The sequence below is a fragment of the Camelina sativa genome, chromosome 17 (genome assembly GCF_030686135.1).
Source record: "Camelina sativa cultivar CO46 ecotype springtype chromosome 17, ASM3068613v1".
NCBI lineage: Eukaryota > Viridiplantae > Streptophyta > Magnoliopsida > Brassicales > Brassicaceae > Camelina > Camelina sativa.
Window position 1 is genome coordinate 861,742 of NC_141896.1, and position 21,979 is coordinate 883,720.

Genomic DNA, 21,979 nt, shown 5'->3' on the forward strand with positions numbered 1-21,979 from the left:
TTTTTAAGTGAAAAATAAAACTGTTGCAACAATCATAAAAAATCTGTCACAAAATTCCTAGAAATTTGACTAAAACAATGAAAATCTGTCATGACTTTATAAATAAGTCTGTCGTGTTAAGAAAATCTGCTGTCCATGAAAAATCTGTCGTTACACACTTCAAATAAATCTGCCATATAAAACAAATCTGCCGTCAAATTCTGCAAATTAATCTGCCATCTAAAATAAGTCTACCAAAAAAAAACTACCATCAACAATAAATCTGCCACTTACAAATTAGTCTGCCATTACATGTATGGCAGACTTTTATAAATAAATAAAAAAAAAACGAAATTGCTGGAATTTTTTACAAAGGGTAATATTGACTTTTATTTTTTTCCTAACAAAGCAAAAAGGGTATTTTTGGTATGAAACTAACCCAACTGACCCTCAAATTTTAGGAGCTAATTGTATCTAGCAATTAACTGTTCAATTTGGGTCAAACTAGTAATTCTCCCTAACACAATTCATATCGAAATCAACACAACTATTTCGAAAAAACAAATGAGAAAATATGTAATGTATATATCATAGATTCAAAGATAACTGTTATATTCAAAGGAATTGAGTTTATTATATCGCTGTATAAGAAGAGGTTGATGGGTTATGGTTTTCCTATTACAGGCTATAGATTTCATCAACTCGGGTAATTTGTATGCTAATTTGGGTTGTAATTGTCATTTGAATGCTGTTCTTAATGATAAGGGTTTAACTCGAACGGCCTTCAAATTGATCTCGAAGCGTCTCATACTTCTTAAGCTCAGCTACGGAGAGCGATGGCGAGAGCTGATCCATTGCCTACAAACAAAACACGAGTGAGCAAAAATCATTATAACATATGAAAACTGAGATCACAACTTTGATTAGTGAGATTGAATTTTTAATCCGACTCTTATGTTTTGCTTCGAACCAAACCCAAACCAAACAAAAACCTTTGATTCTATTTCGGTATAGAACTTTCCACTGACTATACCGAATCAAACCAAATTAACATTTCTACCTAACCATGAAAATGGCAACTCTCTGAAGTAGATACAGTGAAGTTTTTACCTTTATAAAATCTACATACTCTACAACAACTGAATCTGGATCATCTTCTGGAGGAAAATCCCCTGAATCTGATTTTGACACCTGCATTTGCCAAGTATGCAGATATAACGTGATTTAAATAAACTTTTACAGATAATATTAGAGAGGAGACCAAATAGTCTTAAAGTGTTAACCCTCTCTCTCTCACCTTTCGCTTAGCTGCCTGAAACCAAGCATCAGCACACAATGCATACATATCAGCGCCAGTGAATGTAGAGGGACACTTCTTTGCTACTGAATAAAGAGATACATCTTCGCTTAACTTAAATTTCCGAGTAAGTGCTTTAAGGACCCTGTAAAAACAAGAATCAGAGAGCTTCTTTTTTTTTGTCACTGGAAAAAACAAAAAAGCATGCTTTTGATTGTTTAAATGCGTAACCTTTCTCTGTAAGATGCATCAGCATTGACTCCAACATATAGAAGTTTGTCGAATCTGCCAGGTCGTAAAAGAGCTGGATCAATCAAGTCAGGTCTGTTGCTTGCCCCTATGATAAACAGATCCTGGGATGAATCGCTGAGTCCGTCGATCTCTGCAAGCATCTGAGAGACCACTCGATCCATGACTCCTCCAGAATCACCCGAAGCACCTCGAGCTGGAGCAAGAGAATCAAGCTCATCAAAGAAGATCACACAAGGCCGGGCTGACCTCGCCTGCAATTGAAGAAAACACATTACTTTAGAAATCAGGCCCATCGACTTAATATGTTTCTTGTAGGAAAGAAGAAAAATAAATTACCTTTTCGAATATATCTCGAACATTTTTCTCCGACTCTCCAATATACATGTTGATCAATTCTGGACCTTTTACACTTAGGAAATTTAGGGAGCACTCTGTCGCCACAGCTTTCGCCAGTAAAGTCTATAAATTTCAATTTAAAAAACCACAGATATAACTGCCAGGAACAAACTATGAACAGACGTTAAAAGTCACAAAACAAAAACGGGTTACTTACTTTCCCTGTTCCTGGAGGGCCATAGAGAAGCACACCAGAACGTTTACGCAATCCAGAAGAAAATAAATCTTTATGCAGGAGAGGTAATTGAACTGTGTCCAATATCGATGTCTTCACATCCTCAAGCCCACCAACATCATCCCATTTCACATTTGGAACCTAAGAATAGAAATAAAAGTTATATGCATCTCCAGTAACAATAATGGAAAGCTGTCTCATATATAGGAAAGCAAACGAGAAAACACCACAGCAAAAACCAATGGTTATGTTACCTTAGGAGCACCAAGGGCTGATGCATTTCGCTTCTTTGATCTGTCCAAAGCTTTAGTAAAGTCCTCCTCACCTGTTAATCTCTCACTGCTGTTACCTAATTGGCTTGCCTGGTCTATTACATCAACTCCACTAAGATTATCTGAAAGGTAATTAATTTTCTTGGTCTCGGACTCTTGACTGATGAATAAGTTGGCACCAGCATCAGCTACAAGAGCACGCAAGTCCCGAGGAAGGAAGCCAGAAGTCTGTCCCACCATTCCTTTCAAAAAATCGTCTGAGCTGGTCTACAATGTGAAAATATCTAAGCATTAGCCTGGAGTTGTTAATTATAGTTTGAAAATAGAAGAAATAATTGGATTTGGTATCTATATAAAAAAAACCGAAAAAATATGGAACAATGTACTCACATACATTAAGGAGTTGAGAAACACCTTGGAGTGACTGAGACAGCATCTCTGATCTCTGTTCGTCATTCAAAGAACCCATACGTATTTCGTGGCTGAAGCAACGCCTGATTGTTGGAGAGAGACCCTCAGTACTTTCAGCAGATGCGATCAACAGCACTTGATGTCCCCTAAACTTTCCAACTTCTACAGACTGCATTAGCAGATATACAGATAAGGCATCAAGAGAGGATGGATTTTTGAAATCAATATTTTTTATTCTTTACCTATTACAGCACAAAATATATATCATATAACTGCTTATCAAGGGCAGGAAGATGCTTTATACGGTAAAAGGTCTACTACTGCGAATTGTTATTAAGCTTAGCAACGATGCTGCACTATGCAACAACAATTTGGTAAACTGAAAATGAACTCGAGTGAAAGTGCGCAACAGGCAGTGGAGAACCAAGAAAAGAAATGTAAATCTTACAATATTGCTATCTGAATGTTCTTCCATGGAACTGTATTCACCATTAGAAACTGGCTCGGTGAGTTCCCTAATAACTGATGCAATCTCAGAGGACACGCCAACTCGATCACCCATTGAGCCATCCTGAGAGCCCAGATTTTTAAACACATCAAAATGCCGGAGCAGAAGTATCGTTGGTGAATATCTGTGACAATGAAAACAAGGCATTCACCAAGCTGTTGATAAAATATGTTTCCAGAAAAAAAAAGTTCAGTAGTTAACAATATTATGAAGGTATGGTAAATTTCACTCAATGCAGACCATATAGCATGTCGATGTGCGTAGTACAAATAAGGAATATCTGAAAGAAGAAAAAAAATACAAGCCCTTTTACCTTCTTGCCATATTAAAAGTCTGGGCCAACGCAGTAGATGTTTTCCTCTCAGATGATGCTAATAAACTGTGACAGCTATATTCGACTACATGCAGCCCCAACCTCCTAGCAACATAGTTAACAACAGTTTTCTTCCCGCACCCTTAAACAAGCATTAGATACAAAAAAGCTATTAGCAACTACAATTGCTTCTCCCAAATCACTGTAATTGGGAACACAAAAACAAGTCTCTTCCTAGTCTATCCTTAACATTGTTCTCCAGGTAAAGTTTAACACTTAAGAAGAGATATGAAGGTGAAGAATGTTGTTAATGAAATAGAAACTTATGTACCTGGAAGACCATGCAATAAAACAGCAACCCTGAGTTTTGAGGCGAGTGCTGATGGACAGAGAGGTGGCGAAAGCACCGATGCCAAAATATTTACTATGTCCTCCTGTAAGGGCATAGGAACCTTTGATCTAGAAACCAGCAAGTCTGGTGGAAGACCAGAAGAGACAGTTCCTCCAAGGACAAGGGCGGTTTGGGAATGATTGACTCGAAGAAATCTCTCATTAGAAGGTTCCATCGCAACGACCTGCCCAGAGCAACTAAAGTTTCAATAAGTTATGGCCAAAATGAGCCTTTTTCCTAGCCAAAAAGAAAAACACAACATATTACCTTGAAATATATAAAGTCATCGCCTTCTGAGCACAACCTTTGACTACATGGAATACATATACCTGAACCACAGTTCCAGTCAATGTAAACGCGAAATATATCGCCTCTTGACAGATGTCTATCAGTTCCAAAATACTTATGCAATGCGGAATCTATTAACCCTTGTCGCTCTTCAGCTTCAAACGACGAATTGACTTTCAGGGATTGAATGGAACCACACTCTGGGATTTTAACAAAAGAAACTCTCAGATGTGATGCATACCCTGGAACTTCGGACACAGGTTCCAAATCCAAACCAATCCTTGACTCATCTACCGCAGATTTTTCAATAAACTCCTCGTCAAACTTAGCTTCAAAATACTTCTCTAAGACCCCATTCCCTCGATGAACAAAGGATTTCAAGCAAGATATGTGCAAACTAAGATTAAAAGCTAACATTGGGGACAAGTAAGCAACCTCTTGATCTAATAACTGTTGCCCCATCAAATCATAAGTTGGAAAGACAAGCATCGTATGAAGAGAGCCCGAAACAGGTATACTAGTGAGAGATGCATCTTCAAGCTTGTTGGGAGGATCAAGTACAACAACTTGTGCAACCCGGTGAATGCCTATCTCACTGTTCTTCACAACAACCTAACATTTATAAATACTCAATGTTAACAACAACAACAACAACTTCCTATATAAATATAAAACAATCCTGCAAAAAAGGACTTACCAAAGAACCAGAGTTGATAGATAGTCTCTTGAGCAGTTGAGTAGAGAGTCCCACCAAAGAAGAGTCATCCAAAGTATCCAATTTCGAATCATTGTGGCACCGGAGAATCCCCGCAGACAACTTAACGGATGCACCCGAAACAACCCCGTCGTGATTCGGAACTCGTTCGCCATCGGAAGAGACGGGTTGTAACGAATTGAGCACTGAACGGAGTGTAGTTCTGGTGGATGATAGAATCAGAGGACTCCGTCTCTCCACCATTATTCCAATGAAATCAATTCGAATTCCCAAATAAGACGCAAAGAAAGAAAAGGACAAAAAAAACCCTAATTTTCCATTAGAATAGCTTGCACTGAAGAGATTCAATTCAAGGAGACTGTATTCACAGTACGCTAACCGAGGAAGAGGATCAGATGATGATACTTGGACTTGACTATGATATGGATTTTTATTTTATTTTGTTCCTAATTTTTACGACAAAATTAATTTCACAAAAAAGTATAAATTTTATATATAGAAAGGAAAAAATATAAATTTCATTGAAAAAATATTATTTTAATTCCTCGGTTAAGCCTACTATATTATTTTAATCTGAAATTCCAGAGAAAAATATACATATAGAAAGGAAAAAAAAAAATTAATTCTGATGAAAAACCAACGTTTTCTTTATTTCTTTCGTATTACAATAATCAGATTATCCTAATCTTGATTAAGAATGAACAAAACTCGAAACTCCCCGAAACAAACACAAAGCCTTAATTATGTACTTACCCCGATCACGATAGTTTTACTATTCGTTTGGTATAATGCCAGTAATTTAATTATTGGTCAACCTTACTCAATCAATCTGATAAACTTCTCATAGTGATAACATGATCCATTATGAAGTGTTAGAGTTCATCATACGTACCATATAAAATATAAATTATAGGTTTTCGAGGGGCTCGAGAACTTTGATCAGCCTAACATCATTACATTAACAGCCTTTAAAGCTAAAATTATACTACATCTCAATCGGTGTAATCACTACTACATCTTTCTTTATTCTTTGTTTTATTTTATTTCTAACCAAAGCAAAGACAAGTTTGGACCACACACAGACAATACATTTTCCAAAAATTAAAAAAGCATGTAGTGATCTTAAAGCTTCTCATCAAATTATTCACATGACACAGATATTTCTTTTTTATTTATTACTAGAATTTGTATCTTTGCACACGCCGAATTTTAATTTAAAATATTATCTATCAATATAATTTATTGAACTTAAATATAATCATTCAAATTTTTGAGCATAATCTATATAAACACTAAACTTATTTCACTAAGTAATATTCAACATATATATTGTTGATGATAATTTTTTCTTGTTAAATAAATAATTTGATATATATCACGTGGTAACTAAACTCACCTTAAAAAATTCGCAGAAAGAATAACCGGTATTGATGACAACTTCTTAATCTTTTATCTTTAAGATAATTTCTTTTTTATTCATATTCCATGAAAACATTCTTTATAGGTTTTGATGTTAATTATCGATTGTTGACCTAATTATATATATTAGCTGTTGATACTAACATAACATTATTCCGTACAAAATCTGAATATACCAAATTTCATGAACATTACTTAGTGCAAAAGGTACATATATAATATCATATTGTTATAACATCTTTACCTATCGAAACAAGTTCAGCATCCCATAAAAGAATTCTCGACCAATTCACTTTCAATTTTTTTTGTTTAAAATATTATAAATACAATTACATAAATTTTGTTTTATTATACTATGAATTTAAAATTTACTTCCATACTAAAAATTACTAACACAATTAAAAATTTAAATTATGGTCAGTTTAAAAGAAAAATAAATAAATTATATTATTATCACTAATAAAGAATTTATAGCAATTTTTCTTATTTTAATATTTTCTTTATTTTACATAATTTTTATTTATTTATCTAAACTCTCGATTAATTATAGGTAACATAAATATGGACTAAATGAATATTTTATGTTTATTTTAAAGTTAAAAAATAATGTTGCTTAGGTGGTAGAATGAGAAGAGAGGAAAGCTAACTTTATAGATATAAATTCACTTTCATTTTTTTTGTTTAAAATATTATAAATACAATTACATAAATTTTGTTTTATTCTACCATGAATTTAAAATTTACTTCCATTCTAAAAATTACTAACACATTTGAAATTTTAAATTATGGTCAGTTTAAAGAAAAATTATATCACTAATAAAAAATTATAATATTGTTTTTTAATTTTAATATTTCCTTTATCTTACATAATTAAATTTTTATTTATTTAAACTCTCTATTAATTATAGGTAACATAAATATGGACTAAATAAATATTTTAAGTATATTTTAAAAAATTAATGTTGCTTAGATGGTAGAATGAAAAAGAGAGGAAAAGCTAACTTTATAGATATAGATATTTATAAAACTTTGTATAACCCCTTAGATAATTAAAAGACAGACAGAGTAATACAGTGTATATAGCAAAATCAGATTAATGATCATCTTAATTTTTCGTTAGAATAGCATTATGAGCAAACAAGAGTGGACATAATCATTACGATTAGTCGATTACCATAGGATCAACATCACAGAGATAGAAGAAACCTTAGCCCATAATAATGGATGGGAATGCCTCAAAGGACCCCTAGCAGCAACTAATGTTTTTATACATTACATGCATTTGATTTTCACTAACTTAATAATGATCTTCCCCAGCTTTACACGCAATTAGTTAGATTAAATTAACCCGATTAAATCAAAAACCCTTTTCTCTACCTTTTCTTTTTGTTTGCATCATTTACTACGTACATTCACTGCAGTATTACAACTGCAAGAGCTCTTCTTCTTCTTCTTGTTCCGTGTGGAGAAGAGAAAGAAAGAGAGAGAGGGACAGAAAATGGGACTTGTTACAGTCGGAGAATTGAAGCCAGCTTTCACAGGAAAGAGAGGGTTTCGTCTCAATTCAAGTATCAGGCATGCCTCTGAATGGTAATATATACATATTTTTACTCTGTCCCAAAAAAAACAGTTTTCAAATTATTGTTACCAAAAAAAAAAGAAAGTATTTGAGTGAAAATGGTTCTTCTTGTGTTGTCTGCATTCACATATTTTTGTTTTGTCGACGCAGATTCGATGATTAAAACTGTCAGAGAAAACGAATTAAACATTTGTTCTTTCTGATGAAATTTCAGCTAAAGATTCAATCTTGTGTGTGATGTGAATCTGTAGCCACAAGTTATGTTCTTTATACTACTGTTCATCAAAACCAATAATTTCTTCATCTTGTTTTGTATCTATGTGGAACATATCCGTACATTAACAAGTCATCTGGTTCTGTCTTCACTTGAAAAAGTTTGATGTAGACAAAACCTTAAAGGTCCCTTTGTGAATCTGAAAAATGTCTTCAAAACCACGAAAAGAATACACTATTTTTGGCGATAAATTTCACTGTTTCGTTATCCTAGAATCTTTAGCGTTGGAGTCATGGAATATAGAAGCATTTCTTATATGATCGTCAAATTCAAGTCCACACAGATCCCTTCATTCATATGTTTCAGAAATCCTTTTGGTTATATAAAAATCTCGGAACCTTAATGGATTTTTATCTGTTTTTGCAGGCCGATCTCCGATGTCTCTAGTGATCTTACCGTTCAAGTTGGATCTTCCAGTTTCTGTCTTCATAAGGTAAAAATTAAACACAAGAACTTTAAAACAGACCATCATCCTCTGTTCTTGAGTTGTATTGAAGTTTTATTCAACTGTTACTTGATTGTTTTTCTTTTCTCAGTTTCCTCTTGTGTCTCGGAGTGGGAAAATCCGAAAGCTTCTAGCGGATCCAAAAATCTCTAATATTTGTCTCCCGAATGCTCCTGGAGGATCTGAGGCTTTTGAGCTTGCAGCCAAGTTCTGTTATGGAATCGACATTGAAATCAACCTTCTTAACATAGCTAAGCTCCGTTGTGCATCTCATTATCTTGAGATGACAGAGGATTTCTCAGAGGACAATCTCGCTACCAAAACAGAACATTTCTTGAAAGAGACGATCTTCCCAAGTATTTCTAATTCCATCGTCGTTCTACATCATTGCGAAACCCTAATCCCAGTCTCTGAAGATATCAACTTGGTGAATCGATTAATCATAGCTATAGCCAACAATGCCTGCAAGGAACAGCTAACCTCTGGTCTTTTAAAGCTCGATTATACGTTTTCAGGTACAAATATCGAACCAGAAACTCCAGTAGACTGGTGGGGGAAGTCACTAGCTATTCTGAATCTTGATTTCTTCCAGAGAGTTGTCTCTGCGGTTAAGTCCAAAGGGTTAAGACAAGACGTGATCAGCAAGATTCTGATAAGCTACACGAATAAGTCTCTTCAAGGGCTAATGGTTCGCGATCCTAAACTAGAGAAAGACAGGGTTCTTGATGTGGAATGTAAGAAGAAACAGCGGTTGATTGTGGAAACAATAGTGAGGTTACTTCCAACACAAGGAAGAAGAAGCTCTGTTCCAATGGCGTTCCTTTCAAGTCTTCTCAAAATGGTCATCGCAACATCATCATCCGCTTCCTCAGGATCCTGTAGATCAGATTTAGAACGAAGGATCGGTCTGCAGTTGGATCAAGCCATCCTCGAAGACGTCTTGATTCCGATAAATCCCAACGGAATCAACAGCACCATGTACGACATCGATTCTATCTTGAGAATCTTCTCTATATTCTTGAACCTCGATGAAGACGATGACGAAGAAGAACAACATCATCATCGTCAATTTAGAGACGAAACAGAGATGATCTACGATTTCGACAGTCCCGGGTCTCCAAAACAGAGCTCAATCCTAAAAGTATCGAAGCTAATGGATAACTATCTAGCAGAGATAGCAATGGATCCAAATCTCACAACTTCAAAGTTTATAGCTTTAGCAGAACTCTTACCAGATCATGCTCGTATCATCAGTGATGGACTCTATCGAGCCGTTGACATTTACCTCAAAGTAAGAAATCATCAATCTTTCTTTCGTTCTTTGAAATTGCCAAAAGTACTCATATAAGGTTGTTTTTTTCTTTTGTGACAGGTTCATCCGAATATAAAGGATTCGGAGCGTTATCGTCTCTGTAAGACGATAGATTCACAGAAACTATCACAAGAAGCTTGTAGCCACGCGGCTCAAAACGAGAGATTACCTGTGCAAATGGCCGTACAAGTGTTATACTTTGAGCAGATCAGACTTAGAAACGCAATGAGCAGTAGCATTGGTCCTACTCAGTTTCTATTCAGCAGCAACTGTCATCAGTTTCCTCAACGGTCAGGAAGTGGAGCAGGTAAATTACCTTTTTAGCCCTATTGTCAGACCTCTTCTTGTAAACACCCATCTAATGCAAGTCTAAAACGTTTTTTTGTTTGTTTGTATGTTTTGCTTGAATCGCAAAGGAAGTGGAGCGATATCTCCAAGAGATAACTATGCGTCGGTAAGGAGAGAAAACAGAGAGCTAAAGCTTGAGGTTGCGAGGATGAGGATGAGATTAACGGATCTAGAGAAAGATCACATCTCGATTAAGCAAGAACTCGTGAAATCTAACCCAGGGACTAAGCTTTTCAAGTCATTTGCTAAGAAGATAAGTAAACTCAATTCTCTCTTCAGTTTCAGTAGTCTTAAACCTTCCTTCAGTGGCAAGGCAAGTTCTGAGAGTCGTTTCTTGTTTCAGAGAAAAAGACGACACTCTGTTTCTTGATTTTTAAAGAATGAGTGTTTTTTTTTTTTATGTTGGGGAGTTTGATTTGTGACTGCATGTGTTTTTGTATAGCCTTAATGCTTTATAATTAAAGAATGAGTGTTTTTATAGTTGTGTTTGTGAAATGTGAGCGATGGACCGATTGGTGTTTTCTTCCGGTCTTTGCTATGTAAAAAATTGTGCATGCTGCGAGAGTATGTATAGATGCACTAAATACGACGCTGTTGTGCTTCAAGTATTAAACAGTTGCAATAAACGACGCCGTTGTACTCTGGCAAAATACGACGCCATCGTTTGATCTGGAAAACACTAGTCCATAAACATAATAACAAAAAAAAGATTAGGGGAATAAAATCAAAATATAATAGAGAAGTCAAAGTTCATTCACATCTTCCGTAAATATATAAATACAAACTTTACCTAATTAATGTTTAGGTGAACATTGAACTAATTAAAGGTTCCTCTAATTTACATCCCAATTTTGTATAATCTAGATGTGCTTGTAGATAACATAATGTTGATAATGTTGATTATATATGATAATACAAAGTCTTGCATCTTCATCTATACTTTTTGCTGTTATTATCATTAAATTTTCATTATGGAAAATGGCTTTTATTACTTTCTAAAAGAAGATATATCTAAATTCAATTTTCTAAATGATATTTTTGCACCAGATTTGGTTTTTAATGTTGCTAATGTTAATTAAATTCTAATATTTTTGAAGTTTAATAACAGCCTAGCTTTGTTCTAATGTAGTTCAATTTTTTTTCTAATGTAGTTCAATTTTTTTTTTCTTTTTGTGATAGAGCATTTACGATGTCCCATCATGTGTGGGAAGACATTATGTTAAACTTAGAGATACTACTGAAGATTAGCTAGAAGGTTTGCATACTATCATTCCTGTTGTAAGTAGTCTCAACCCTTCTAGGATAGCTCCGGTCGTTCTAGACTCCAGACGCAGATGCAGTCTATGTAAGAAAGTTACCATGGACTGGAACCATTAGTGTGGCATGTCTGTACCAAGAATTTGATGCTCATTTACCCATTATGAGGGAGGAGATTCTGAGGGAGATGATGGGTTCCATTTTGTTGAAGGAGGTGGCTTTTCGTTTGGGTTCTGTTTGGCTGATTTTGATCAATTATTGAAGTTGTTGGCAAAACTGCTTGTCTTAAGTCCAGAGTTTTATCGTGTTGGAGATGAGGTAGAGTTTTGTTTTTTAAATTCCAATATTTTCAAATTTGCTAACAGACTTAACAGATTTGCTATCATATATGATCAACCGCTTCTATTTCTTCTATATACCAGTCCATATATCATATATGATCAACCGCTACTCTACATCACATTTCCTACTGACTTTGTATGACTTGAAACTGTAGATACCTAAGAAATGTTACTTTGTTATTTTTTCTTGAATGTTATAATTTTATAAGAAATGCATGCACCATAACACAAGGCAACAAAAACTGATATAACACTTATATATATAACGTCTGGTAATTAGGTAAATACATATGATGCAAATACGATTTATTCCTAATTAAACAATTGCGTTTGCATTCAAAACACAAAAGCGAAATTGTATCAAACTGCTTTATTCTTCTTCTTCCTGAACTTACACCTATATATTAATATATATATATATATATATATATATATGCTTCAAACATTGATCATCTCGTAGTGTTTGAAGCATAAACACATATACGTTTCAATCACTGATCTATACTAGAAGATATATAACTATATATGCATCTCGAAATAAAAACATTAAAAGTCTTAAATCCATATAGCTCCAGCTCTTCGGAGCAACGAACCTAGTTGGTTCCGGACTTGAAGAGACATAAGCTGATTTGCACCACCGACGAGCTGTTGTCCTATGAAGACAGCTGGCACGGTCGGTTTGCATCCAAGCTCGGCCAGTGCTCTTTCGACTTCTGCTCCATTAGACATCTCATCTAGTTCGTACACCGTTGGATTCGCACCATATCCAGATATAAGCGACTTGATAGTGTGACTCATACAGCACGAGGTCTTGCTGAATATCACCACTGGCTTGTCTTCTAACAAATTTGATATCTTCTCCATTGATATTGTCTGAATGTGTGTGTGTACGTGTAAGTAACTATATGTGTATTGGTGTAAGTAACTCTTTGTGTATTGGTGTAAGTAATGGGGAGATTTGGTTTGAGTCTGGATCAAGGAAAGTCATTGCTATTTATAGATGAACTTCGTTTTGGAAAAATAAATAACAGCCCCTCTGATTTTACATGATTTGCTTATCAAACCCTATATTGTTTTCAATTAGTGATTTATACTTTTTATGTTGTTCAGATCGGTACCTAATCGAATACTTTAATAAGGGTAAATTGAAAAGTTAAAATATAATTTTCTAAACTTATTTTCAGTTAGAAGTCTGTTTATCCAAACCCTAACTTCAATAAAAGTTTCCGCGGGGGTAATAAGCATATTGAAGAAATATTGGGGCCGGTTTTCAATATTTTATTTTTGCTGGGCCTATTTTGCAAAATAAATAATTGAATGAAATGACAGAACAAGAGAAAAGTTGAAGAACATTGGAGAGCCTATCAGAAAGAGAACCACCACAATCAACAAAGCTGATTCTATCTCGTTTTCGATTTTCAAGAAATTCATATAAATTATTAAAAGAAACAAATCTCAATGTATACATTAAATGGAATAATAATAGCGATATATACCATGAAAGTGCCACTGTCGTTTATGTCGTACACAAGCTGGAGGAGATCACGAGGAAGATGCTCCCTCTGTACGTTCGGAACATTCGACTTCGACCGACAAGAAAAGAGAACCAATCTATATATACTCTCCGAACAATCACAATCCATAATGATATGGCTAATCTTATATATACGTTAATATATATATGCCCAGTAGCATGTAATTATCCCGATAGTGGAAACTTGAAGTAGTACTACTCAAAACCATAATCTTGAATTTCGATATATTTCCCTAAAAATTATTGTGCATTAATACGCCCTACTAATTAAACTACAACGTTAATTAGGAATTATGATAGAGAAACTTGCATAACATATTTTAGTGATCTTGACGCTTTCAATGCGATTTATAAAGAAGTTCACTTAACGTGTGTGTGTCAGTGTGTGTGTGTGCCTTTTCTTTCAGATGCATAATAAACTAATTTACAACCTCATAGTTCCACTATATATGTTATCAATAACACCATATATTCTTTTGAGTATTACAAAAGGAAAAGGATACATATATATATATGTACTTGCTTCAATTGGTTGATGTATTTTAATGATTCTATCGTCGTTCACATGTATCTCTCATATGAACTTTTCCATGAAAATGGTTTGATTCATAATTTCATATCTGAACTATGCCCTAAAAATGGTTTGGTTCATATTCATATATGTACTTCAGGTTTTTAGACTTTATCTCGCACGATCATCCAAAGTCCAAACATACGAGGACTTAGGGACTTCGAATCTAGAAATTATACTTATTATAGGAGAGTCAATGATATAACTTAAGCTAAGTGTGGAGACGATTTTAGAAACCAAATCTATTTCAATTCTAACAGATATATAGGCCGAATGATACAAAGATTTTTTTTGTGGGGGGGGGGGGGGGGCGGTCAAAGTTAAACTGCATTAAAAATAAACAGAGGTATATATATAGGAAAACGGATGCACTATGTTTTTTTTTTTTCATTAGACAAAAGGAAAAAGTATTCTTTTAGAGTAACAGCAAGGAATGAAATTAAAATTCAAAAAAAAAATTGGAAACGTGAAAATGTCCAAACCAGATGGTGAGGAACGTGTCGTTGCTAGAAGAAGGTCTCGTTCGATCAAATACTACCGAGAACATATTCGACATGAAGAAGAGATTACAAATGGACCCAACTTGCTTTTATTTTTTTGGATATGAATTACTTCTATTTTTATTTATCTCAGTTTAATAAAATAATGTAACAAATAATATCCAAAGAAACTATGCGTATATGCGGGGAAAATGTAAAGCACCGTAAGCTGTTTTAGATTCCAATAAGGCAAGAACATAATAGGCCACGTATCTCTCTCACATATATGAGTTTGCACATTTATTCACATTTGAATTCGATGCTTTTGCATGGATGAATAATAATATCTTTTCTTTCTTTCTTTCTTCCCTAGTTCATTCGTATATATATTTTCAAGATCCCTTGTGGTGTATAAAGTAAATTGGCTATATGGAAACTCGAAGAGCCGCTTATTTTACATGAGGAGGTCACACATGAATGTTGGCTTAATTAGATCTGTCTTAATCCATAAATCTAATTAATCAACACATCAATCGTATTATTTGTAACACGCGCGATTCTTACCAAAAAAAATCAGTCATTAATTATATACCATCATGAAAATTCTCTATTAGTGAAATGACAATACAACAAACAATGCAGTTTCGTAGAGAATTTTTTCTCACACATATTTGATTTCATTTTGTCTACATATATTTAATTATTATTACTAAACTATGATACTACTACACCAGAGCCAGTGAGAAAAAAAAAAAAGAATGCGGTTTAGCTAATGATGCTGACATCTGAAGCACATGAAAATAAGTTTTTTTTTTTTTGGTAAAAGATGAAAAGAAGTTTTGATCATGTATATATAGATTCTACGAGTTAGTTCTTTTGTTGCGTCTATAGTTGTGACTTGTGACGGGTGTATGATGGTAAAGTGTCGACATGTATATATGACCATATGTCCATATTGTATGAATAAGTTTCCTAGTTAATCAAGAAGTAATGCTAACTAACGGTAAAAAAATGGAAAACTCGATAGGAAAAGTCCCAATTAATAGGTTAACTATAATTATTAAGTTCAAGCTTAAACCAACTTACCGGACACATTAGGTCCATTAAACCCTACTGTATCACACCATATTACTTTTAGGCTTTAGCTAAACAAAGCATAAAAAAAAAATCTTAAATTTTGTAAAACCAATGGGAAATAAATTAAAAAATAGTTATATGGGTATATAGAGTTAGACAATGGGAACTGTACAGATTCTGGCCCAGTGGGCCGTTGATAAATTTTTGAGTCAGGTGGTCGGTCAACGGCGTTTTGGAGAATGACGTGGCTATTACATAAAATAATAATTTTGTTATTATTAATTATCCTCTGCAACTGCAATGGGATCACACTCGTCTTCGTCCTCGAGAAGAAGGCAGTCACCGCTTCGCTCGATTAAACAAAAAAATAAAATCCCAACTTTTTTTGATTCGAAACTCTTAGTGTGTGTAATTCATAGAAATTTTCATCTTAAAAAAAAAGAAGAAAAATATACTCTTTAGGGCTATTTGGGTGATAATTTTAATCTGTTTCACCATATCAATGGAGGTTTCTTCTTTCTCCCCTGTACCCAGCAGATACTGTAATTCATACTCCTCTGTTCCAGGTTTGTTCTCCGTTTCTCGATTCTAAATTTTATTTCTTTCTCGGAGGATTTCGATTAAGAAGAGCTTACTACTCCCGTTCCTATTCTTGATTCGTATTGCAGAATCGTCTCGTTTCAGAGGATTCAAAGTTCACTCATGGGACCAATCTCTTCTTCCTGTTCAATTGAGCTTACGTACTAGAAGAAGAAACCCTCGTAGTTTGGTGTGTTTGGTTTTCTCTAAACTAAACAAGTTTTGATTTTTAAATATTTGATTCTCTTGTGATTTACTTAATTAATCATCTTCTGTGAATTAAAAATCGTCTCTTGCAGATTATTACTTGCAGTCAGAAGAGAGATGTCACTGTTGTCGATGGAAGGTACATCCCTCATAGATCAGCTGATTTCTAGACTAACTATTGTGTATTTCTAGTCTCTGCTCACTGCTTCTACCAAAGTATTGAGACACTTTTCTTCTCCTTGGAAGTTGTATGGATGAGATTTATGATAAGTTAGCTGAACGTCTTGTCCCTACATCAGCATCAATGTTTAGCCCAAATGTTAAGTAAGTTTTTTTGGCTACTGTTGGAAACTCTCTTGTTCCTGACTGTTCTTTTAGCTGCACCCTAGTATGGTTGACTCGTGTAGACGTTTGATTACAGTCTTTAATTAACTAATTATGTGTCTGTTGACTCGTGTAGACGTTTGGTTGGTTTGGCTGGTCCTCCTGGTGCTGGAAAAAGCACATTAGCAAATGAAGTAGTACGTCGTGTAAATAAGCTATGGCCTCAAAAAGCTTCTTCTTTTGATGCTGAGGTTAATCCTCCCGATGTTGCTATTGTACTTCCCATGGATGGGTTCCATTTGTATCGTTCCCAACTCGATGCTATGGAGGTTGAGCCTTTATTTTTTATTTTTAATAGTTCTCTCTATCTTGCTCTTTGTTGTTAACCAGACTTTTTAATGTCTCTTTAGAATCCCAAAGAAGCCCATGCGAGAAGAGGAGGTGAGATCTGATAGAGTTATCTTCTACGTAAGGTTTCAAAGTGTTCAAAATTGGTTTGACCCCTTTATCCATTAACCAGCTCCATGGACTTTTGATCCTGCACTATTGCTTAACTGTTTAAAGAAGCTGAGAAACGAGGTAAAGAGATAGTTACAAGATTTTTTGTTGACCTTAGAATCTTGGAGTTACAACACTTGCATTAGACTCTGATTAGTTTTCAAGCTGTTCAGGGCTCAGTTTATGTACCATCATTTGATCATGGAGTTGGAGATCCAGTTGAAGATGATATCTTTGTTAGCCTCCAGTAAGTAGCTTCCTAAACCGGTTGAATCCTAATTCAATAGTATCATATAATGGTTTTATGTACCTCTTGCTGAGACGATCAGTTTTTCTTCGTGTCCTCTTTTTACAGGCATAAAGTGGTAATTGTAGAAGGAAACTACATCTTGTTAGAAGAAGGATCTTGGAAAGACATCTCGGATATGTTTGATGATAAGTGGTAAAATTAATCAAAAGTGTTTTTACTTAATTTTTTAATCTCAACATTACCAATTACAATATCTTCCATCTTCATTTGAAAGGTTCATCGATGTCGATCTAGATACAGCAATGCAACGAGTTGAAAACCGGCATATCTCAACTGGTATGTACTAATTCCTTTCAATTCTTAAAGACTCGCAATAACCTTAGAGAATTCCTGATTTGTTTTATATGTTTCTCCTTTGCGTACTACAGGTAAACCACCAGATGTTGCTAAATGGCGGGTAAAGGCTCTGTCTCTACTCTGCAAATATTCAGTTATATGGTATTTCAATGGTTGTTCAGTGTAGTAGCTACATTTTTTAAAACATTTGGATGGCAGGTTGATTATAACGACCGACCCAATGCAGAGCTGATAGTAAAATCGAAGTCGAATGCTGATCTACTGATCAGATCTATTAACTTTTGAATCTGCTTTCTTGCATGAAGATAGTTTGGCTAAAGACACTCATTTTCTTGCATTGGAACTCTTTTTTAATAAGCAATTTTCTTTGCATTAAACTGTGTGTGTATTACTATTTATTTCCAATGTTCTTGCAATGTACACGGATTTTGTTCGTACATTGTGTTTTCTTTTACACTCCTAACAGGCAAATCATCGTTTTAAATAATTTATTGACCAGTCCAGCTTCCAACTATATAACCACATCATTTTGAACAAATTAAATGATCTTATCCAAATTAGTGCAAGAAAAGAAGAAGGGAAAAATCATAATACAAGAGCACTTTTTTCTTTCCTTTTTTTACATAATAATTCAAAGCACTACCACACCTTTCATTACTACTACTACAGAGCTAGTTACTACCCTTACCCTCAAACTCCCACTAGAGTCTTTAAAACAAAAAGAGTTACTTTCATCAAAATGATAGAATATTAGCCAAGCAAGCAAGTGAGAGAGCCTTTTTCTTCTTTTGCCAATTCCCATTCTTACTTCTTTACTGCACAAATCCTACTTAGATTCCACCTCCAATGTCTTTTTACTTACCTTTCATCAGTCACAAAAGTCTAGATAGTGGGAAAAGGAGCAAAATGTCAATCTTCAGCTGAGGAACGTTGGATGCTGTCCCATAAACAAAATCTATGGTGGAGGATTCATCTCTGGTTTGACGATTGAAGAAGATGTGTCTGGTGGCTGAGAATGGTAAATCGCCATTGCCAATGAGATTGGCATTATGCAAAGAGCCTTTGATTGTAATAGCTGCATCGCTGCTCCAACGTTTTCTTCCATCAGCTTAGCCACTTGCCGCTCTGTCCCATCGTTTGACCATTTCTCCCACACGGCCTGCGTCTCATCCTGAAGAAAGGTTTTTAAACCAGAAGTCAGTAAATCAAACCCATTACCAAAAGTTCTATTCTTTTATTCTCTCTTTCAAGTCTATGTCTCTCTCTCTCTCTCTCTCTCTCTCTCTCTCTCTCTTTAGTCTAACCTCAATTGATGACGACAATGGCATTTCAGTGACTAGTGGTGCGACAGCACCGGCTCCACCAAGACGACTCATGCTCAAGACCTGCCACAGTTGACCAGAGATAAAGCTTATCAAGGGAAAAATATTATCAAAGACCATCATCATTACATAATATTCTTCAATGTTCTCCTTAGCTTTATTATCGTAGTTCTCAATTGTAATGATTCTCCATGGGAGAGAAGCAAGCAATAAGTGAAAGAGACTAATGCCAAAAAAAACACCCAATCATGTGCTCTTTGATTACTCTTTATTAGTATTGGATTAAACAATTGTTAATCTTTAATTCAGATTAGAGTTTTGGTTGAATAGAGTAGGTGGTGGTGGGGACCAAGGATTTATACCACCAAATCCTTCTAGATGTTTTAAAATAATCTCTCTTTCAATGATAGCATTTTAAAGAAACCAGAGAATTGAAACTGAAAAACGATTGAGGTTTTACCTTAACTTGGAGCCTGAGAAACTTAACATAATCGACAATCTCATCGATCATAGCAGCCCTATCTGTCTGCAAAAAGAAACCAAACGCAACAGAAATCTTTATTATTCACAATTCCAAAGTTTGTGACTACCCCAGTTTCTATTTGCCAACTACAAAGCTCTCTCTCATTGAGAACGCCAGTTTTCTGACTAGCTTTGAGCTCTTTTTCAAGCTATCTATGAGAACAAATCTTTGAAAAATTCATACAGCTGAAGCTTCAGGGAAAAGATACCAACCTTGTTAACAGTAGGTACAAGTTCCTGCAACGCCCTGATCCGTTCTGCTATTCTTTCCCTACGCAGCTGTTGCAAATCAAATATATTCATTCAGGTTAAGTCTCCGTAAGCAAAGATAAAAGCCGAACTACCTCAACTAATAGCAATAGCTGAGGCTCTGATCAAACATTAGACATGAACATCATTCACATAGAGATTGCAAAACAGAGCAAAATATAAAAAAGTGTATCAAAGATAATAATACCCTCTCAGCGATGCTATGTGGATCGGTGGCCTGACCTCGCCTAGCTCTAACTCTCGGTCGAATTGTAGATTGCTGATGCGGCATTGGTGGAGCTGGCTGTGACATTGGCTGCCCATGGTAAACCTTTCAACAAAACACACACAAAAAAAGGAAGCAATAACATTTTTAAAAAAAAAGCTTAAAATCACTTTTCACAAGAGAAATAAATTTCGGACAATCTAACTTTGACATAAAGAAGACTCTTTTATGCCAAACTTGCTTATTACAAAGTTAATTATAGTTAAGAAACCTCAAAATCTTCAACTTGGGGTTTCTTCAAAAACAAACTAAAATCAGAAAAATCTCACCAATCTGAGCCAAAAACTCGATGTAACTATCAAATTTAGACCTAATCCTTTGGCAAAATCAAACCTTTCCCAACTGGGTTTCCTCAAAAACGCAACTTTTTTGAAACCCTAAAGACTTCTTTTTTAATTTTCATCGAAAACCACAAACACAAACACACAGAGAACAAAAAAAAGAAAAGAAAAAGGTGAAGATTTCAAGAAGAGAGAGAGAGAGAGAGAGAGTTACAGGTTTGATAGAGGAACATCGATTATCAACAACATCGTCTTGGAAACGTTTCCTAGAAGGAAGAAGACCTTCAGGTTTAAGAAAGCCATGTCCTTTCCCTTGATCGAGGCTTAATCCCAACGGAAACATATGATTATGAAACCCAACAGGTCCAGGTCCTCCTCCAATGGCACCCATGTTGTGATTATTATGATGATGATTCCCTTCGTCGCCTACTGAACCACCGAGCTGAAGCATCATCGGAGGTGCGCTTAACCCTCCGCCAATTCCAGAAAGACCAGAACCAGAAGAAGCGGAGAAGTTGGAAAGACCGAGGATCTGCTCGAAAAAATCGTCGGTGGGAGATGGATCGGAGATGTTATCATGTGGGTTGTTGTTGTTGTTAGCCATGGAAACGAGTTAAGGTAACGACTCAGTGATAGGGAGGGTGAGTTAAAAAAGAAGAAGAAGATAGCGAGTTAATATAATAATTAGAGAGAGGTGGAAGAACAAGTTTCCATGGGGGAATCTTTTTTTGTGTTAGGTGAAGAAGAAGGAGAATGAATGATGAAATTGATGAATGAATGATGCTTAAGCTAATGAGGACGAAGAGACACAGACGACAAAAGGATATGACAAAAAGACTCTCACTTTATGCTCTCTCTTACTCTCTCTCTTTCCTTTTTTTAAGAAAAAGGACCTTACTTTATAGTTATTTTCGTTTTTGCCCTTATTCTTTGTTTAAACCTTCCAGAAACTTTAAGTGGGCTTTTTTTTTTGCTTTTGTTTTTGTTTTTAAGTGGGCTTTTTGGTTTTGACTTTCTTTAACTTATTCACATCAGTTTAAGATAAAGGCTCCTATACCAAACTCCTTTTAAGTAAAAAGTTGGAAATTAAAAACTACTATAATGTTATTGTTGCATCAAACAAACTAATGTTTTTGTTATATTATAAATTTGGTAATGGGAAAAATTCCACGTATTGTCGAGTTCGTCATCATCATTATCTCGTTAGTGGTAGAAAAAAATAATAATAATACACCTTTTGTCGTTTTCCCAAAATATTTAGCACTCATGGAGTAAAGTTATCTCTTTATCCAATAAAAGATTGACACGTCTGAGTTATTGCCAGATGATAGCATTTCCCACTTGCTGCTTCTCCTTTTAGTGCTGCTGAAACAAAACACTCCCATACTCAGTTTTATCCATCTTCTATCTGTTTGTCTATAAGAATTAGGAGTTTATATAGGTTAAACTCAACATTGGGCTTTTCATAGAG

At 34.9% G+C, this 21,979-nt stretch overlaps 5 protein-coding genes across 8 annotated transcripts; 2 read left to right on the forward strand and 3 right to left on the reverse strand.

Moving 5' to 3' along the window:
• Positions 1-544: 544 nt before the first annotated feature.
• LOC104754408 (peroxisomal ATPase PEX6) lies at positions 545-5,757 on the reverse strand. Its single transcript, XM_010476598.3, has 13 exons — positions 4,980-5,757; positions 4,262-4,894; positions 3,935-4,178; positions 3,604-3,745; positions 3,231-3,414; positions 2,766-2,951; positions 2,354-2,638; positions 2,082-2,240; positions 1,865-1,987; positions 1,508-1,779; positions 1,277-1,421; positions 1,090-1,170; positions 545-837 (listed from the first exon to the last, which is right to left on the reverse strand). Exons 1-13 carry the CDS (start codon positions 5,238-5,240, stop codon positions 748-750), a joined length of 2,805 nt encoding a protein of 934 aa, XP_010474900.1. The 5' UTR covers positions 5,241-5,757; the 3' UTR covers positions 545-747.
• A 1,714-nt stretch (positions 5,758-7,471) lies between these two features.
• LOC104754409 (BTB/POZ domain-containing protein At1g03010) lies at positions 7,472-11,024 on the forward strand. Of its 2 annotated transcripts, none has more exons than XM_087493944.1 (5): positions 7,472-8,006; positions 8,636-8,702; positions 8,806-10,005; positions 10,087-10,333; positions 10,443-11,024. In XM_087493944.1, exons 1-5 carry the CDS (start codon positions 7,915-7,917, stop codon positions 10,742-10,744), a joined length of 1,908 nt encoding a protein of 635 aa, XP_087350070.1. In that variant the 5' UTR covers positions 7,472-7,914; the 3' UTR covers positions 10,745-11,024. The 2 variants fall into 2 exon arrangements, with proteins under 2 accessions (XP_087350070.1, XP_087350071.1); XM_087493945.1 differs by lacking the exon at positions 7,472-8,006 and adding an exon at positions 8,325-8,542.
• Positions 11,025-12,380: 1,356 nt separating this feature from the next.
• Positions 12,381-12,945, reverse strand: LOC104754410 (monothiol glutaredoxin-S1). Its single transcript, XM_010476603.2, has one exon. The coding sequence runs from the start codon at positions 12,834-12,836 to the stop codon at positions 12,528-12,530; it is 309 nt and encodes a 102-aa protein (XP_010474905.1). The 5' UTR covers positions 12,837-12,945; the 3' UTR covers positions 12,381-12,527.
• A 2,917-nt stretch (positions 12,946-15,862) lies between these two features.
• LOC104754411 (ATP-dependent kinase-like protein notR') lies at positions 15,863-18,335 on the forward strand. 3 transcript variants are annotated; one of them, XM_010476604.2, is made up of 12 exons: positions 15,863-16,199; positions 16,302-16,402; positions 16,512-16,558; positions 16,666-16,743; positions 16,880-17,072; positions 17,154-17,184; positions 17,264-17,322; positions 17,415-17,488; positions 17,597-17,683; positions 17,766-17,827; positions 17,920-17,948; positions 18,047-18,335. In XM_010476604.2, exons 1-12 carry the CDS (start codon positions 16,136-16,138, stop codon positions 18,131-18,133), a joined length of 912 nt encoding a protein of 303 aa, XP_010474906.2. In that variant the 5' UTR covers positions 15,863-16,135; the 3' UTR covers positions 18,134-18,335. The 3 variants fall into 3 exon arrangements, 2 of the variants coding, with proteins under 2 accessions (XP_010474906.2, XP_019095208.2); XR_015586743.1 differs by having other exon boundaries at positions 15,918-16,199; positions 17,399-17,488; XM_019239663.2 differs by lacking the exon at positions 16,666-16,743 and having other exon boundaries at positions 15,918-16,199.
• Positions 18,336-18,375: 40 nt separating this feature from the next.
• Positions 18,376-21,415, reverse strand: LOC104754412 (transcription factor bHLH7). The gene is made up of 6 exons (XM_010476605.3): positions 20,723-21,415; positions 20,150-20,272; positions 19,906-19,971; positions 19,631-19,696; positions 19,153-19,233; positions 18,376-19,019 (listed from the first exon to the last, which is right to left on the reverse strand). Exons 1-6 carry the CDS (start codon positions 21,110-21,112, stop codon positions 18,804-18,806), a joined length of 942 nt encoding a protein of 313 aa, XP_010474907.1. The 5' UTR covers positions 21,113-21,415; the 3' UTR covers positions 18,376-18,803.
• Positions 21,416-21,979: the final 564 nt, after the last annotated feature.

Bases quoted from the DNA above. Each gene is read 5' to 3' on its own strand.
- LOC104754410 (XM_010476603.2), bottom strand. From the start codon at position 12,836: ATGGAGAAGATATCAAATTTGTTAGAAGACAAGCCAGTGGTGATATTC.
- LOC104754408 (XM_010476598.3), bottom strand. From the start codon at position 5,240: ATGGTGGAGAGACGGAGTCCTCTGATTCTATCATCCACCAGAACTACA. The intron at 2,639-2,765 runs GTATGTGAGTAC...TTCACATTGTAG, and splicing joins GTGTTTCTCAACTCCTTAAT to ACCAGCTCAGACGATTTTTT. The intron at 1,422-1,507 runs GTTACGCATTTA...TTGTTTTTACAG, and splicing joins GATGCATCTTACAGAGAAAG to GGTCCTTAAAGCACTTACTC.
- LOC104754412 (XM_010476605.3), bottom strand. From the start codon at position 21,112: ATGGCTAACAACAACAACAACCCACATGATAACATCTCCGATCCATCT. The intron at 19,697-19,905 runs GTTGGTATCTTT...TTCTTTTTGCAG, and splicing joins TTGTACCTACTGTTAACAAG to ACAGATAGGGCTGCTATGAT. The intron at 19,020-19,152 runs GTTAGACTAAAG...ACCTTTCTTCAG, and splicing joins CATTGTCGTCATCAATTGAG to GATGAGACGCAGGCCGTGTG.
- LOC104754409 (XM_087493944.1), top strand. From the start codon at position 7,915: ATGGGACTTGTTACAGTCGGAGAATTGAAGCCAGCTTTCACAGGAAAG. The intron at 8,007-8,635 runs GTAATATATACA...CTGTTTTTGCAG, and splicing joins ATCAGGCATGCCTCTGAATG to GCCGATCTCCGATGTCTCTA. The intron at 8,703-8,805 runs GTAAAAATTAAA...TTCTTTTCTCAG, and splicing joins CCAGTTTCTGTCTTCATAAG to TTTCCTCTTGTGTCTCGGAG.
- LOC104754411 (XM_010476604.2), top strand. From the start codon at position 16,136: ATGGAGGTTTCTTCTTTCTCCCCTGTACCCAGCAGATACTGTAATTCA. The intron at 17,323-17,414 runs GTAAAGAGATAG...CAAGCTGTTCAG, and splicing joins TAAAGAAGCTGAGAAACGAG to GGCTCAGTTTATGTACCATC. The intron at 17,828-17,919 runs GTATGTACTAAT...TGCGTACTACAG, and splicing joins AAACCGGCATATCTCAACTG to GTAAACCACCAGATGTTGCT.